The 18436-nt window shown below is 39.3% G+C and overlaps 1 protein-coding gene across 1 annotated transcript; it reads left to right on the top strand.

Annotated features, from left to right (window-relative positions):
* Positions 1-262: 262 nt before the first annotated feature.
* On the top strand, positions 263-17636 carry CNDP1 (carnosine dipeptidase 1). The gene is made up of 13 exons (XM_069004334.1): positions 263-339; positions 1591-1691; positions 5153-5271; positions 6092-6235; positions 7504-7666; positions 9195-9283; positions 11240-11440; positions 12841-12925; positions 13475-13635; positions 15003-15167; positions 15286-15427; positions 15831-15978; positions 16821-17636. Exons 3-13 carry the CDS (start codon positions 5194-5196, stop codon positions 16924-16926), a joined length of 1482 nt encoding a protein of 493 aa, XP_068860435.1. The 5' UTR covers positions 263-339; positions 1591-1691; positions 5153-5193; the 3' UTR covers positions 16927-17636.
* Positions 17637-18436: the final 800 nt, after the last annotated feature.

The following is an 18436-nucleotide window of genomic DNA, read 5'->3' as shown; positions in this document are numbered from 1 at the left end:
GCTGGAAATAGCACTGGGCATTGCAGTGTCACCTGCCAGCAAGTGCAGACCTTACCTATGCTTCCCACCAGATATTCTCACTGCTGCTACACAGTCTATTGATTTGGATGATACTTCTTTAATAATCTACAAATGCAGTCAGGTGCTGTGAGCTGGTGTTTGTTCCCCTGCAGGTGTCTGGATCTCTGCAGCTCCTGGTCATTAAGACAACAGCAGCTGCACATGGTCAAGGCTGGGCTTGAGAGCTGCCACATGAAGAGTTGTCATCCTCTTCTGCCAAGGGTCTCACTTACTCAGCTGGAGAGGTGACTGTGGCTTGATTGCCTGTTTCCACCAAAGGTATGCCACTTATCAATGAATATTGTTAAAGGGAGTTAAAAAATAACCCCATTATCTCAGTTATCTTCCTTGATGATGATTTCTTAGAAGGAAGGTTCTTTTCAAAGGAGTCCACCATTGATTTGGTAAATTACTATCTACTGCCATAAACATCTTTATCTCCTTTCATGTCAAATGTACTTTATGGTATTTGCAAACCAGATGAGTCCTGACTTTGTTTTTCTCTGGGTTGGTTGCAACCCAATGCTCAGTTTTCACTGGCACCCTCCTCCCTGCACACACCTGAAACGCTGCATTGCAGGGAGGGAAGCGCATGAAGCACATGCTTCAGGAGAGACAAGGAGGTTTTCAAAGCACGTTCAGGAGCTGCTTCTCAAATATTTGTAAGTTTAGTTGATATTTTATCTAAGAACCATCCTAGTTAAAGAATCAACTTGGATTTCTTGTTAAATCACTGTGGAAGAACACTAAGTTTTCTTTTAACAGTGCTTAATGGGATGGGAGGAAGCAAGACAAAATGTTCTTACTACTGAAGAAGGAAGGAAGAGAAAGTGCACAACTGACTGTCATGTATTATTTCTAAAAATAGGCATACTACATTTTTCTATAGAGCAGCAACTGCTCCTTAAAATGACATCAAATAAAATACACTTGACATTGAACACTGAAGTCTTTGTTTGATATCCCCCCCTTCTTCATCATCCTTTCAAATCATTTTTCCTCTCCTTATGACACTGAGATATTTCAGCCTTGCCTAAAATCTTTCTGCAGCTTTATTAAACTGACTCCCTTTTCAACACAAGCTTTTCCAGTTGCAATCCCAACACTCCTGAGCAGCACTGCCCGTGCATTAGTAGTGCATTAACAAGAAGTTCCACCAGCTACTCCCTTCCCTCCTTCCCTCTATGACAGCAGAGCATAGCTGCTACCTATTTTCTTGTTTGAATTATTAACATTTTTTGCACTCTGCTACTCTGTATCTCCTCACATTCGTTTTCCAAACTTTGCCACTGTTCCTTACTTTTGTTTATGAAAGGAAGTATTTTTGTGGTATTCTATGATCTTTTCTTGAAGTTTGATCTGTTTCGAAAATATCACAGAATAATTCCAAAACTCCCTAGAATATTTTGCTTGCTTGGTTGTTTTTTTTTCCCCTTCACAGCATTTTAGCTTCCTTGATTCATTTTCTTAAACAGTTAAATGCTAATGAAACATGACGAAGACATACGTCTCTTGTCTGTATCTTTCCAGGTCATTTGCACGTAACCAAGACAAAAAGAGAAAGATACCAGCACCACAGCACACATCCTCTGTAAAAGCAAGCAGCCCTTTTGTGATTCTGACATTAAAAGGTACGTGTTCATTCCAGTCACCATAAGGTGTCAACTATATATATAAATATACTCTATTTTTTAGAGTGAAAATGCATAGAATTCAGCAATATCGAATATTTGAATAGAAGGAGGGGAAATTTCATGTGATGGAGACACTGATATTTAAATCCATTGCAAGAGCTTGGTGCCTTTAGCAGCCATTTTCTGACCTCTGCTATGATCCTCCTTCTTCAAGTGTGGCATAACCAAAAGATTTATTTTGTACATAAGTGAACCTGAGAAGCCTGTCTAGTCTTCTATGGTAAGGTTAAAGGAGTGTGCATTCAGTGGCCTCTGTTGTAAATGTTTTCCAAACTGAGGTTTGGAAATAGCAAGGTAGAAAAACGAGTGAAATACATGTGAAACTGAGGCATCCAGCAGGCTTTGTGGTAAATGAAGATAATGGCCATGATGTCTCTCTAGATGAACATCCGATTAAAATCCTGGGATTTCTTGACCACGGCAAAACTAGGTTTCATCCCACCTTTGGATGAATGCTCCCTGTATAATTCCTATTCCTATCACTTTTTTCTGGGGGTGCAGTGCCTTGCACTTTTCTGGAGCCTCTCACAAATGCATCCAGAGCGGTTCCATCCTCTCCTCAGCTCATGTGGGAGCAAGCCTCCCCTCTGTGAGACCCAGCTCCCAGGTGGAATACACTGTACCTGTCAAAAGGACCAGCCTGAAGGTAAACTTTGCTCTCTTGGGACCCACTGCTGGCTCAAGTGAGACTGAGCAACCTTGCAGAGCCATTGCCTGGTCCTCCAAAAGCAGACAGTGACAAAAAGAGAAGCAAACAACATAAATGGCCTCCATGCTCAGCTTTTACCCAATGCTGACCATCTCCCTGTACCCTGAGCCCCTTTTGAACATGACCTGCAATGTTTTGGTTCAAATGCCCTCCTGTGTCTCCCCAGGCACTGTCCCACAAGTGACAGTGTCTTGTCTGTGCCAGGAAACTCAGGGTCCAGTTACCACCACCCCAGTCTGGGACTCATGGTCTTCTCTGCCCTGTACAGCCTGGGAAGTCCTCCTGACGATGCCTGTGGTCTGCACTCCTAACTCCTATTGCCCTCTGTAAAATGGATTTCAGTTGCCAAATATTTGCAGCCACTTGCACAGTTCAAGGCTGGACGAAATAGCCAGTCTGAGGCTTTTAAGTAATTGCAGAATTCCTCCTCTTAAGCCTTACCCACAGAAGCTCAATCCAAAGATGACTGTAACCCAAACTATGAAAACCTCATTCTCTACCAGGTCTTTGTTGCTAAATCCCAGAAGCTGCTTTGTCTCTCCTAAAGTGTCCTGATTTTTTTTCCGATGCTTGCTTCAAAAATTCCTGTAATAATCCCTTTTGCTTTAGGACAAACTGCTGTTGCTGTGACTGGTGATGAAAATATTTGAAGGGGATTGTTGATAAGATCCACCTCTTTGGAGGTAGGGTTTACTGTTTTATGGAGAAAACAATGTGAGAAGAAAATGGTACTTTGACCATCACTTAAGATTGGGGTTTAGTATTTAAAAAATATTTCTATATTTAAATAATACAGCTAAATTTAATCTCTCCATCCTAAAAACCACACCCAAATTTGGATTTTCTTGTCTTGGTTAACAAGTCATCTCCATAGCAGTGCTTTGCAGTTTCACTCTCCTGTAAAATCAGCATTTGGTCTCTTTCAATACCAGTGTTTCCAGTGTCAAGAGATGTCAGGAACTGGATACTGGGAATTATATCTACTGTCAGAGGCCTTCTCAAAGCTTCACTTCAGAGAGCAAAGTAAACCTTGTAACCTTGCTTCTAAAGGAACGTTGGAAAATGGGGCCCATCCTTCATACAGCCAGGATCTCCAGCCAAAGTGAACAATGCTTCCCTCATCTTGTTCATCATGCTTGGGTTTTCAATCTTCCTTCTCTGTCAGAGAAACATAATTGAAATTATTAATATTACCATAGCCTATCACCTTAGCAATGCATCAAAGTTAAGGAGTTATGGATAGACCTGCAACTATACCTTCTGTTATCAGTATAGAATATTTTTAGAATGAAAGCATTGAGTTTTGACCTTGGAGTCCATCCCATCACAGCCTGATACAGCAGCTGTTCTGAATTTAACCCAAGCAGGTATTTAGCCATCCAAGGTTTACTCTGCTAATACCAATTTAAGACACTACAGCAACCACTTCAAGCCAATGTGAAAGAAAAACTGCAGGAATAAGAAAAACACACTTTAAAACCTTATCTTGTAAAAAAAAAAAGATGGCAGAGAGGTTTGCAAGTACTAAATGACTTCTGCACCTATCAAGTGTTTCAGTATTGACACTGTTATTATTCAACCACAAAAGCTATTTGTTTTCTAGTATTCTCAGGCTTGTTTTCCCTTATTCATGTAAAATGTGGAATGTGTGTCAGTGAATCCATTTTTCTCCCTTCTTCTGGCAGTCTGGAGGGAAAATCATGTCCTGGGGTGCAGCATCACCAGCTGAGCAAGTGAGGGGATTGTCCTGCTCTGCTTTGCACTGGAGTGGCCTCACCTCGAGTGCTGGGGGCAGGTTTGGGTGCTACAATGTAAGAAAGATATGAAAGTATTAGAGAACATCCAAAGCAGGATTATGAAGATGGTGAAGTGCCTTGAGGGGAAGCTGCATGAGGAGGGGCTGAGGTCACTTGGTCAGTTCAGCCTGGAGAAGAGGAGACTGAAAGGAGACCTCATTGCAGTTACAACTTCCTTGTGAGGGGAAGAGGAGAGGCAGACACTGATCTCTTCTCTGTGGTGCCCAGTGACAGGATCCTAGGGAATGGCCTAAAGTTATGTCAGGGGAGGTTTAGGCTGGATATTAGGAAAAGGTTCTTCACCCAGAGGGTATTTGGGCAGTGGAACAGGCTTCCCAGGGAAGTGGTCACAGCACCAAGACTGACAAGAGTTCAAAGAGTGTTTGGACAATGCTCTCAGGCACATGTGTGATCCTTGGAGTTGTGCTGTGCAGGACTAGGACTTGGACTCAATGATCCATGTGGAACCCTTCCACCTCAGGATATTCTGTGATTCTGGAAATGAAAAAAAAGAAAGATGAGTCCCTTGGGCTGTTGGTGTCTGCAAATCTTCCCTCAGGGTTGTCTTCCCAGAACATACAATTTGGGGTTTCTGTACTGAAAAACTGATGCAACAAATGTTTCTTTAGAAAATGTTACCCCTAATTTTCTTATAAAGCTGAAACTAAAGCTGTTCACTCTTTGGTCACTTTTCAATTTTTTGTTTCAGCAACTTGACTATGAGTCAATTGAAGGTTTTATGTGATAAAATGAGTACACTTTCTTCTGGCTCGAGGAGATTAAAGGAGACTTAAATAAGCTCAGCACTTTGTAAATATCTCCGCTTTCTAGTGCTGAAAAGAAATGTATATTGCAGTATGTCTGTAATGTTGAATTTTATCCTTAACTTTCAGATAGCATCCATTTCAGCCCTGTGCTGCTCTCTAAGGCAGCAATGTCCCGCTCATCCTCTTCAGCATTGGAGATGGAGATCTTCCAGTACATTGATGCACATCAAAGTGATTTCATCAAGGTAGGAGCTATATTGCAGTGAAATGATGAGCACAGAGCTGGTGCCCCAGAGGCCTGAGCTCTGCATGCCAGAGGAGTGTTTGTCACAAAGGTAATGAGCAGGGTTCCAGGTCTGGCATCAGGAGTGCAATATGCACTTCACAGAGCAAGGCTGCAAGGGGACAGACTGCTGGGGACCCCTGGGGTGAAGGAGGCATTTGCATGGACTTCCACAAAGAAGTGATTGTGGGCATCCTTTGAGCGTGTTCAGAGACAGGCTCCACAGAGCCAAAATGCACCTGCATGGGAGATGCAAGCCAGATAGGATGCTTGCTCTCTGTCTTTGCTTTAGAACTGATTTTTGTAGGTTTGCTCTTGGCAAGGAGAGGAATCTTGGTCCCATGCTGGCTTGTGATTTCATTTTTGTCAGCCCCCTGTGAAAAGGAGAAACATAATTAGTCCAGTCAGTCAGTATCAGCTATGCTTTGAATCTATGAGCGCTTCTGAATCCTCATTAGGATCACCAAAGTAAGTTGTACATAATGCAATTTCTATAATGCAAACTAGTCAGTATCTAGTCTACCCTCTCTTCCACTGGATTTTAGATCATGGGTTGACAATGTGAATGCCTAAGTGTGAGCACCCTCCCTGTTTAGAAAATCAGGAATCTCAACCCTGGGGAGACATCTAAGTGATTCCCCTCTATGCTGAAACCTTAGATCATCCGTGATAATGCTGTGATGATACAGAAAGGAAACCATCTTCCAGTGTGAGATTTCTGATACAAGGGCCAAGGACAACAACATTCTGGATCACCTAACTGCACTTTTCTTCCTATGCAGGATCTGAAGGAATGGGTGGCTGTGGAAAGCGATTCTGTTCAACCACATCTGAGGAAAGAAGTAATGCGAATGATGGCATTGGCAGCAGACAGACTTGCAGCACTGGGAGCCACTGTTCATTTAGTAAACCTGGGGTCACATCAGGTGCTTCTCTGATTCTTGGACTTAAAACATCATATCTGCACGTGTTCTATTGCTTTCAGTGCTTTGTACTTGTATGTTATGACATAGTGTTATTTTTTTGAAAGCTAGATAAAGATTTATCAGTAGTTGTGTACCTACATGATACCTGCTGAAATCAGGTCTGAGAACTGAGAGCATACTGGGAGCCACATAGACAATCCAAATGCAAACTGATGTTCTGTGCACAGGAGGGAGTTTGATGCTTTTAACTGGAGTGAAGCAGTTTGCAAAAAAGGACTGAGATTTTTACTGGGGCTCGTTTTTACATTCTTGTATGTAATGAAGCACGAGAATTAATGCATCATGTGTCACTGAACTCCATAAGAGGGAGGTAGTTCTTACACGGAAAATGTTGTCAGACAGAAAGGGTTAGCTACCTAGAGCATCATCTTTGGTTTTCAGAGCTTCTGACAAATGATCCAAGCTATTTCCTTAATGATTGTTGGGAAGCAACAGGGAAGAATTCATTTCTGAGAAACACTTATCTCTAATTTACTCACCTTACTGCAGCTGTGGGCTCTTCTCTGCCCTGGGCTGTCACATTTCTCCTCTAACAGGAATTCAAAAGTTCAGTAATAGTGATTCCCTTTTCTTTTCTCTGAGGCTTCTGGTGAGGATTCTGATTCTTGGCACAAGGACCCTGCAGTACAACAACAATTTAATATTTCAGGTTATGTCATTTGATAGTTGCAGAGAATGCAATTGGGCTGTGTGGAGCTCTGTTGTGCACAGAGCCACATTAGAGGATTAGCCTTAACCTGGTTTTAAGACAGTCTGACACAGCTGCTGCCTCCTGCCAGCAACACGTTTTTTGGTTTCTATATTTGAAGTTGTAAGCCTCCAGCCCTCTGTCAGTGGTGAAATCTAACCCCAAATTAATTTGTGTGGCTTTTGACTACTTCAGTGTCACAGTAGACTCTATAGGACAAGGCTGCCTCTGTCTTCTCCAGTGCTGGGAAGTGAGAGTTTAGTAAGGAGGGCATTGATGACAATAAAATGTCAGAAGAGCTCTACAAAGTCCAACAGGAAATAAACAATTGAGGAAAAAGATCTTAGTTTCTCTGAATAGGTTAGAACTTGATTCAGTCAGATTTGTGGACCTAATCAAATCAGAGTCAGTTGAGTGTAGAAGTATTTTCAATACTGAGAATTCCAGATTTTTTTGTACATTTGTAATTTTTAGAAGGTTTGGTTTTCCTTAGTTGCTCTTTTTTAACCTTTCTCCACAGTTGCCTGATGGCCAAGTCCTCCCACTGCCTTCTGTGATTCTTGGGGAACTGGGGAAGGATCCACAAAATCCCACTGTATGTTTCTATGGTCATGTGGATGTGCAGCCTGCCAAGAAGGAAGATGGCTGGAACAGTGACCCCTACACACTGACTGAAATCGATGGTGTGCATATTTTCATAAGTTTTGTATCATTATTTGAACACACAACTGAGGTTCTGAGTGGGAGAAGGGTTCCTGTATATTTAACCAAAGCATGGGGACTTCTGTGGAAATCTTTGGGACATGTCCAGCAGCTTTCAACTCTGATGATTATACTGTGACTAGTGAGACCCATCAGTGACTGCCTAATATTTGGTGTAAAAATGTGGATGCTAAAAGGCAGGAGCAGAGGAATTTTCCTGTGAAAATTTCCTTTCTCATAAGAAAGCAGTTAGAGAAATCCAGCTTCTCACAGCTTCTCTGTGAAAGCTTTCGTTCTCATGAGAACTGGATAGACAACAGTTTGTAAGAATGTAAACCATTTCTGCACCTGCAGGTTGTTACGAGAACACTAGAATTGTTTTCAGCCTTGTGAGAATAATATTTGGAAATGGGTGTCTTACTGCTCAAGCTATCACCTTCAGGGTGGTGGGTGAATAAGCCAATCATGTAATTTCTCTATTGCGAACTACACTATAAAAGAAGAGCTATTCAGTAAATGGGGTCTTAGCTCTCCTTTGGCCATATTATTTGACTTGGACCTATGTCGTGATTTCGCTGTTCTCTGGGGATAACAGCGACATAGAAAAGCAATGTGTGGTTAAAGATGCTTTATAGAGTATTCAACAGAGAATCCATTTCTGCTTAAAAGTTCTCATAGGTCTTTTGCATCAACCATCATCCTCCCTTGCACCTCCTGCTCTTGCTTCATGCCACTTTTGTACTTTGACCTGCCATGCTGGAGCTAAGAAGCATTTGTGGTGGAAGGATGTGAGGCCCCCTTAACGTAATTATCCTTCCAGCACAGCTAGCTGACTGAAGGAACAAAAATCATGGATAGAGGGTCAGCAGATAAGTAAGACCTCTGAAATCCTGATTCCCTGACAACCATTAAGTTGTCCTTTTTTATCATCTGGGATCAATTCCCAACAGCCTTACTGGTATAATTTTTCTGCCTTATTTCAGTGTATATCCAGTGTATCCAGTGGGGACTGCTACAGAAGTCTATACACAGGGACAGATCTCAGTTTCATGTACAGCGTAACTGTACGTGATGTACAGTTGAAAAAGAAGTTACATACTTAGACTTGTAGCTTCATATTTCTGCCATGGCATTTATCTGTAGGGTTTTTGCTACTTGTTACCTGGTCTGAATGATGTGTCCAGAAGCTGCATATTGTGCAAACCCTTCAGGCATATCTGGTATGAACAAACAGTTCCTGAGAAGAAAAGTGAAGCTAAAAAATTGGCATGTAGCAGAAACCACAACATGATGTGTATAAAAGGAAGGAAAGGGAAAAAAAGTGTACCAGTCCACTGGGAAACACCTGAACACTCATCACCTTATTTAAAATGAACCAGTGAGATCCTGACACTTTCGACACTTGACACATTGCTAAAGCCTCTGTGGCAACTGGAATTTGCCAATTACATTGAAGTGATGAGAGAAAATTCAAAGATTGCTTAAAAACTTTTCTCTTTTCTTTTTAAGGAAACCTCTATGGGCGTGGAGCAACAGACAATAAGGGACCTGTCCTAGCTTGGATAAATGCAGTGGAAACATTCAGAGCCTTAAAGTTAGTAGGTATCAATGAGGATTTCTTTATTATTATTATTATTGCTAATTTTTATTATTTACTATTATTTGTTGTTATTATTTGTTATATCTCTGGAGGGATGTATTTAGTTTCCTGAATTAGATGGTACATCTTGGTCCCAACAGACTTTGTACACTTTAAAATATTAGCTTATTTCTAATGCAACACTTAGGGCACTGGTCCCACTCCAGTAAGAATTTGTCTTTGAGCATTTCTGTTTTGAACAGTCTGTCTGCAATGTAAATAGTCTTGCTGCCATTGCCCTGCAGAGGAAAACCCACGGGGAAGTATTCAATATGTATTACATACATTACATAGCTCTGATACCCTGTTCTCTTGAGAGCTTTTAAAATAGTAAAATAACAGACATTACAAAATGCTCATGAAGACTCATCTCTGCTGTTGCATTCTGCTGATCTTTGGTTTAGTCTGCCTACAAGATACCTTCAATTTATGTGTGTGTGAAGAGAATAAGTATCAAAAAATGTTCTTCCAGAATGGACTGTTATGTCACCAACAGACTAGATTTATCAAAGCAAATACTTTGAATGGGTGCATTCACCTAGTACAAACACAATCGCTCAGTCTGACATAGTTCTGAGGTCAGACATTGCCTAAATTACTACAATGACCAACACAGTCATGTCCAAATAACGTAATAATTTTGGAGAAATTGTATCCCCAAAGTAAAGCTAAATGAACATAAATTCTAAGCTTGTAACTTGGTTAACTATCATCCTTTAAGGTGAATTTGCATGACATACTCTGTTAGCATGCTGAGAAACAGTTTTGTGTCTCTCTTATGACATTATGACATGGCACAAATTGAGCACTGTCTTGATTTTTTTAAAGTCCTCTTACAGCCTTCTGGAAAACATGTTTTTCTTGCATCTGTAGTACTGAATGGACCTCGATGTCTCTTAAGCACTAGAAAACACACATTATTTACCTAAAGAGTAGTTGTAAGTGGATATGGTTATGGGTCTGACATCTTTCTAGTTTTTCAAATCACTAATAGCTATCTTGACATTTTAACAAGCAAGCAAAAAGAAATTTTTTTCATTTGAAGCCTTTTTCTAGAAAAGAGCACAGACCATCAAACAATATTCATGAACAGTTTGTTTCTAAAATTTCTGTGGCCAGCTGATGAACCATCAGTGAACCCATCCATGACACAAGTTCATTTAATTTTACACATTTGTTCTTGCCTTTAATCTGAGCATTGAATCAAAAGAGAAAACATCTTAAAACCTCTAATGAGAAAATGAATTGTAATAGGAAACTAAGCTGAAATTTATGTCCTCTATGGGATATGTCAGCATTTTCAACTCCCACTATTGCATAATAAACGTTCTCCTAATTACTCTTGGAAATGCATCCTTATCAACCAGCAGGCTTGCAAATTCATGAGTGCTAAAAAGACAATTATAGTAGAATCACTGACAACGTTTTTATCACCATCTAAGTCTGGTGATGGACAACGTTGGGAAAACTGCAGCCAGTGGCTCCCGCATGGGCAGTAACAGTGGAAATATAAGAGGCAGGAAATTTTCTGTGAAAATGCAACTGCTATTACACAGTTAGAATTTCCAAAGCAATTAGAATATTGAATAGCACTCAGAGAAAGTCCATTTAATGAGACATTCCAGCAAGTTTCCTGAAAACACTAAGAAAAAAAAAAAGATATAACTTATTCTCCTTCAAAAATGAAAAGTAGATAAAAGCATGAGGAAAATAACAAGTTTTTCTGGGAACCTATATGTGTCCATCACTGGCTTTTCTACTGAATCAAGCTATATATCCTGCATACTTATCCTACATCTTTCTTTTCCTAACACAAGATATACAGCAAGCCAGTCTGCTCCTAATTTTAAAGCTTTTTAAAAAAAATTTTTTTAAATGCTTGTCTCTTACCCAGACTTTTCTAATTTTTATGTAGGCTATGCCAGTGAACTTCAAGTTTGTAATTGAAGGCATGGAAGAAGCAGGATCCTTGGGGCTAGAAAAGTTACTTGAAGAAGAAAACCAGGGCTTCTTCTCTGATGTTGATTATATTGTAATTTCGGACAATCTGTGGCTCAGCAACAAGAAGCCTGCCCTTACCTATGGGAGTCGGGGAAATGCCTGCTTCTTTGTGGAGGTAAAGGACACAGGTTCACTTGAGCTGAGCCTCTGACAGACAGCACTGATGTAGCTGTAATTACATCTGCATGCAGAGAAAGACTGAAGGAAGGCTTAATATTTACAAGTACAGAGCTTTCTTCTGCATCCCTTTTGGCTTCTGCAGATTTTCCTCCTCATTTCAATTCAATTAGCCTTATTTGCTTCCATTAGCTTCTCTTCAATCAGTTCTCCCCTTGATTCCTCTCTTCATGCATTACTTTCCTGCCACTCTTCCAGTCTTTTCTCATCCTCCCCTCTGCGTATCAACTCTCATGCAGCACCACCCCTGCACCTGACTCTCCAGCTCTTTCTAAAACCATCCCTTCTGCTGCTCTGCCCTTTTGCAGCAGATACTGGTTAGTACAATGAATCAGCCTAAAGGGACTCAGTTTGGTTGGATCTCTGGGTTTAAAAGCCACACAAAATTCTTTTAACCATTGGCAGGAGCAAATAAAGTTCACTGTAGCCAACATGCTATATTCAGCAGTCAATGTGAGCTACTGTGAAATAAAGAGCAGAAATTTCTCATCTGGAAATGCTTCCTGATGAAGCATGAAAGGAATTCACAGAGAAGATTAAAGAACTTGAGAACTAAAGAAAAATCTGCATTAACCTTTATGTCTGAAAAAGAATGAATTTTTTTTTAACCAAAAGAGCCTTGGCAGCCTTGATTCAATTCTTCTAAGTCTTGGTTAAGAAAAATGATGCTATTAAAACATCAAAAATGATCTCTCCCTGTTAGTAGACAGTTAGCTGTAATGAGGTTTTGAGAAGAATAAACAAGTTTTTTGCAGGAAAATATTTTATGATAAACCCAAGTATGAAAATGTGTCTAGAAAAAGAACCCATTTAATAACTCAAATGCCTCTATTCTAAAGCCTTGCTATTCAAGAGACATATTAATTTTTATTTGTTGCAATCTGGAATTAAGGTTGGACATATATTCTTAATATAAAACAAGATTAATTTTTGCCGTTTTTCAAGAAGATTTTGCATTAAATAAAAAGGGTACACAACTTGAAGAATTTATTCTCCAATGTTAGAAACAGTAATATGCAAATGTTTAATGTATGATGTCTTTAATCTTACTCAAGCAAAAGAGGGAGTGGAGGGGCACCCTTGCTCTCAAATGTTTAAGTGCTACAGACAGCTGAATTTCTCTCTCTGGTGTTGACAACAGAGCTCCATCTTCTCTTTGCCAAAGCAGCCTATTCCTGACATGATGTTTTCCATTTATTACTTAGAAAAAAATAAATATTTTCTGTTCATTTGTGGTCTTGTTTAAAAAAGCTGGAACCACCAGTCACTGTGGAAAACAAACACTCACAGAAGAATAAGGTAGCAAGTGTTCCTCTGTAACCAGTGGTTTTGGTACAGGTTGAATGTGGCAGCAAGGACCTTCACTCTGGAACTTTTGGAGGCATCATTCATGAGCCGCTGTTGGACCTGATAGCGCTGCTGGGTAATAACACATCATTGCTCGGGAGCAGCTGGGGAGTGATGCCCATGATCAGCCTAATGAAGGTCAGGGCCACGTTTAATTGCTGTGAGGCAAGTCTAATTAAAGCAAGATTCCCAGGTTTCCAAACCTCAACACAGCTATGGTGGCAGCAACTGAGGAAGGGAATGTCCCCAGTAAGGCCAGGATTTCAGACATGTTAAGCTGATGTCAGTCATGCGTCAATTAAGAACATTTAAGGATTACAGGCAACTTTAATACATACACACATAGCAAAACCCAGCTTTTTAATGCTGATTTGTATCTCAGTAGGATGATGTTTTCATGTCAGAAGCTGGGCTGACACACCACACACTACACACAAACAGCAGCTCAATGGTTTTCTTAATAAATATGCAAATATATCAAGTTAGGTGTTGCAGCTTGACAGATGCAAACAGTTGTTAGGCTTACTAATTTGGTAAAGAGCTAGGTTGAAGGGAAAAGGTGTTATGATTGCCAAGGGAAAGAAATAGGCTGCACTTGTACTGATATCTGTATCTTATTTTGTAGACAGCCTTGTGGATTCCACAGGTCATATTCAGATCCCTGGAATCTACGACAGTGTTGCTGCCCTGACGGAGGAGGAAAGGAAATTATATGAATCAATTGAATTTGATCTAGAGGAACATAGAATTAATTGTGGTGTGAAAAAATTCCTCTACAGCACCAAGGTAACATAAAATTTGTATGAACACTCAGCAGAAGGAATTTAAATCACTTATTTGTAGCATTTATGTAGAAAGACAAACTGAAAGATATTTTCAGTCAATGGCAAGCTCAAAATAAAATAAAAGAGCACTGAGAAGTAAAAGGTAAATAAAATTAGTCTGCTGATAATGTAAGGCACTGCATCTGGGGAAAGCAATCTGAAATGTGAATAATCAATGAAAAGGAATAATGCAAACCAGTATAATTCTTCCTTCCTTGCCTACTCCTTCTCTCCCCCCAAGCCTAAACAGCCAAATAAAAGATGCATTAAAATGCCTACATTTAGGTTACATAGCAGGAAAGAAGTTGTATTCAGCTCTGAAATAATGGGAGGCAGCTTTAGGCAGATATGTTTTGGGTGGTTTTTATTTGTTTAATACAGATTTTGATATCTGCCAAGTCTGCCATAAAAGGCATCCAAAGCTACAAGCCTCTCCTTACCAGTAGTTAAAAATTATATCCCAAATAAAAAACCAGCAGGTAAGGGCTGGCTTGGAAAGGTCTCTCTGCACAAGATTGGCAGCTAGGAGAAAGGAGTTGATTAATTTTTTTATCACTATCATAATTATTCTGGTGTAAGTTCTACTAACATGGATGCTTTTATTTCCATTAAAATGTTTTCAAATTACCTAAAGCCAGTCTGTAAGAACTAGTAATACAAAAATAGAATGTAACTACATTATCTAAGTTTTGATGCTTTACATATATGAGGATGAATTGACATAAACTTTATGTGTAGATAAAGGTCTAATCTCATAAAACTGAAGGAAAGCAGCAGCACTCTGAGATTCTGCATGAAGACCAGTTTATAATTTATATATTTCTCCTATTTTCCTTAGAATAATAATCATAATAGTTTTATTTCCCCTCCGCATCTTCTCCAGAAAAACTTGGTTACTGAAAATTATCATCTTTCCTACTGTGTTATTTAGTGTTCATTACTAGAATTTCTTCACTGGTATCATCTGGGATGGGTCTGGCTGAATGGTTTTTCCCATGAAAAGTTGTGGGATAAACAGGCAGTCAGATCAGAAGTTGTTCTGATCCTAACTTTGCACTAGGAAAATTAACTACCAAGACATTTTAAAACAATGCTCTATTTTTCTTATTTTTCATGAAAAGCTGTTACCACCCAAATCTTTCTATGACTGAAAGTAGTAGGATTTTTTAAAAATGAAAACACATGTGCATGGGTTTAAATTAAAAATCAAACATCTTTAAAACACAGAGATCTCAAAATACAAATTTTAGGATGGAAAAAACTTGTTCATGTCAATTGTGAAGGGCTCCAGCATCATCCTTTATATTTTCAAAAATTTTTCTTTTCAAGGAAGAAATACTCCTACACCTGTGGCGTTATCCCTCTCTCTCTGTTCATGGGATTGAAGGAGCTTTCCATGAACCAGGAATTAAAACAGTCATTCCAGCAAAAGTAATTGGCAAATTCTCAATCCGTCAGGTCCCCCACATGGACCTTTCGGTTGTGAAACAACAGGTAAGAAACAAACCTTTTCTTTGGCCTCTATTGTGGAAACTAAGTCCCTCTTATGTGGGTATAAGCTTGAGTTGCAAGAAGAATGAAAGCTTTTGACTGAAAAGTATTTTCCCTGTAGGTGGTGGAACACTTGGAGGGTGTCTTTTCCAAGAGGAACAGTCCAAATAGACTGAAAGTGTCTATGCCTTTGGGTGCAAAGCCCTGGCTTGCTGATGTTAATGATCTACTGTATAAAGCAGCAAGAAGAGCAATAAAAACAGGTGTGTTCCTTTTTAATTTTTTTTTTCAGTTCCTAATATGTTTGCAATTGTGCAGGGGCATTGTGCTCAACAATAGAAGAGATTTCCCAATTCAGTGCTGCAGCCACTTACCCTTAAAAATATCACTGATTTTGATAGAACAACTCATCAACATCTTCCACACCTTGCTGAATTTCGGTATGTTTATTAGGAGTAGCCAAAAGACCTCATTTACTTATTTTTGTAATGATAAGAAACCAGAGGTTTATAAACCAGAGCTGATTTGTTAAATCAATTGGCTACACGCTCAAACCCATTTCTACTCAGAAGCACTTAGTATCAGGTCTTTGCTTAAATATATGGTAGCAGAGAAAAACACCTGGATTACACGTATTTATTAATTCATTCTTCCCATGTATTTCAGTTTTTGGAGAAGATCCAGATTTCATTCGTGATGGCTCCACAGTTCCTATTGCCAGAATGTTTCAGACTATAACACAGAAAAGTGTGATGATGCTTCCGATTGGAGCAGCTGATGATGGGGAGCATTCCCAGAATGAGAAAATAAGCAGGTTTCTTTTATTTGTCTGTTTCTGCCATCAGAGAAGGGGGAGAACTGAAGTCCCTTGGTACCCATGAATAACCATGGCCAGATGGGAAGCTTTGCTGTGCATTGGATAGTCCAAACCTACTGTCTCCAGGAAACTCATTGCTGGGCTAAGCAGAAAGCAAAATTCCCGGTCTATCACATACTATTATACAGTTTTCATGAGGTGTCTACTCAGTCTTTAAATTCATCACATTGGCAATTTTCATTTCACTAGCAATGAAATTTGCCTCTGGTCTGAAAGATAATTGCGCGGGTGGGCACTCTTCTGACACAGCATCTGTTTTGAAGTGTGACAGTCATAGACACTCATGGTTATGTAAGGATTTTGGTGGTTTTCAGTAGGAACAGCTATAAAGATGTATTTATAGTCCAGGGACCAAAACTAGTGTAGTTATACAAAAAAAGCTTAAACTTGCTGCTGGTGTTCATTGTTGGAGGTACCATCGTGAGCACTTTCAGTGCACTGCCTGAACCCTTGTGCAGGTTCTGAGTCAACACATGCTGAACTCTGGAAACTGGAGAATCCTACAATAATTCTCAAATTACTTTTTGTTTCCCCTCATTAAAACATCAATGCTGCTGGCTACAGATAATAACAATTTGGGGATGTAAACCCAGAAAAAGTTTTCCAGAGGAGTATCAAATTGAAGTATATCCAGCGTTCCTGTGCACTGGGTAATTTTTTGGGGCTACCAATCTTGCAAATTCCACTGAAGTCTCATAAAACTTCACTGGACTATGTTTCTAATTTTAAGAGCAGGACAACCTGACAGGACTTCATTGTCTTTCTTTCCTTTTTCACAGACACAACTATATCGAAGGAACCAAATTGTTTGCAGCTTTTTTCCTGGAGATATCAAAGCTACATCAGACCTTACATGAAACTTCCCACATAGAGACTATCAACTGACAGACCAACAAAATCAGCAAAGCACTTTCTTAAACTTTCTAACTTATATTTAACATATAAATCACATATTCAGTGGCTGTGAATTGGTGGGGAAAAAAAATAAATGCCATGCTATTTCTTGGCATACTACTAAACTGCATGCATTTGTGGTATGATCAATCAAGTGATCTTATCCCTAATGCTATAAAATAGGGTTAGGGATAATTCATTCTTGATGAACGGAATGTGATACATTTTCGTTTTAAACTTCAGGATGAAGGGAATTTTTACCTCCATTTTATCAAAATGACTTTATTTCTGTTTTGTAGTATCACTCTTCATCCTGCTTACCAGTTTCTGAATGTGAGCAATACACAACACTGTAGTTTCCACCTAACAATACGTAAAATTTCACTTATGTAACTAGTTGAAGAAAGTTACACTATCAAATTAATCTCTTCCCTGTCCTTCACAGAAGGCTTTAAATAGGAAATGCAATGAAATTAGCTTGTTGAGTTTGATGTGAAGACTTGCCTAATAATATCTTTTGCTGCGTATAATCACCAAGGTCAGTAGAACTGCAACAATAAATAAACATTTCCAGCTCTGGATTCTGCCTTCCATCTCATCCAAATCTCCTCTTACTGTGCTGTGAGCAGTTTTAAGAATCACTAAATAATGTTCCCTTCATGTGACTTTCTTTCCATACAATAAAAAGAAGTTTTTGTAAACATCTGTGCTGGCCAAACTCTGTCATCAGAAGGATATTTTTCCACCCGATTAGCAACTGCTTGTTTTTAATTACATTTAAAACATCAGTTTGCATTAATAATTAAGTCAAAAGCAAATGATATATTTTGAAACGAAAACACATTAGTTGAGAGTTCTGTTTGCTGTTTAGGCAAAACATCCAGCACAAAGCTCACAATTCAAATCTAGAGTTTTTTAATTTAAAATGTGATTTTTACTCTAACATAATTAATTTACACACAACCAAACCAGCTGAACCAGTAGTGTTATCCCTACTGTTACAAAAATGACAGTAATTAAATTACAGAAAGTAATTAGGATCTTTCCTGTCTCTCCTGCTACCTTCCTTCAAAAATCTGCAAGAACAAAGATGTGGATGTGGAATTCTATATAAGGGAATATAGTACTGCAGATAACTTGTATGAACAGATGATGTGGGAAGTTATTAGGATAAAAGCCTTGGCTGAATAAAAAAAACACAACCAAGCTTCTGATCTTCAGTACCTCCTGTGAAATTTATAGGAGCTGGGCATAAAAGTAGCTGGACTTTTAAGAGATATGGGAACAGTAATAATCCAGGGTACTTTGGCATCACATCACATTCTCTATAAACACCCATTTTCAGCCCTACCTGAGGCTGTGAGGCTCAAAGTTCAGCTGCAAGAGCTGAGTAAGGATTCTGCCTCTGGCTGCTGACGGTGTTCAAGGGGAAAAGGAGGACTCAGCTCAGTCTCTTACTTGTGTTGGCACTCCTGACTGCAGAACTGCAGTGTAACTTTTA

Source organism: Aphelocoma coerulescens, chromosome 2 (assembly GCF_041296385.1).
Source record: "Aphelocoma coerulescens isolate FSJ_1873_10779 chromosome 2, UR_Acoe_1.0, whole genome shotgun sequence".
NCBI lineage: Eukaryota > Metazoa > Chordata > Aves > Passeriformes > Corvidae > Aphelocoma > Aphelocoma coerulescens.
The sequence above is the reverse complement of the archived record's forward strand: the minus strand, read 5'-3'. Positions and strand labels throughout refer to the sequence as shown.

What these genes read in the sequence shown, in the direction of transcription:
- CNDP1 (XM_069004334.1), top strand. Translation starts at nt 5,194, where the DNA reads ATGTCCCGCTCATCCTCTTCAGCATTGGAGATGGAGATCTTCCAGTAC. An exon ending in GGACCTGATAGCGCTGCTGG is followed by an intron (nt 12,926 to 13,474) that starts GTAATAACACAT and finishes CTTATTTTGTAG; the next exon opens with ACAGCCTTGTGGATTCCACA. An exon ending in CAGAATGAGAAAATAAGCAG is followed by an intron (nt 15,979 to 16,820) that starts GTTTCTTTTATT and finishes CCTTTTTCACAG; the next exon opens with ACACAACTATATCGAAGGAA.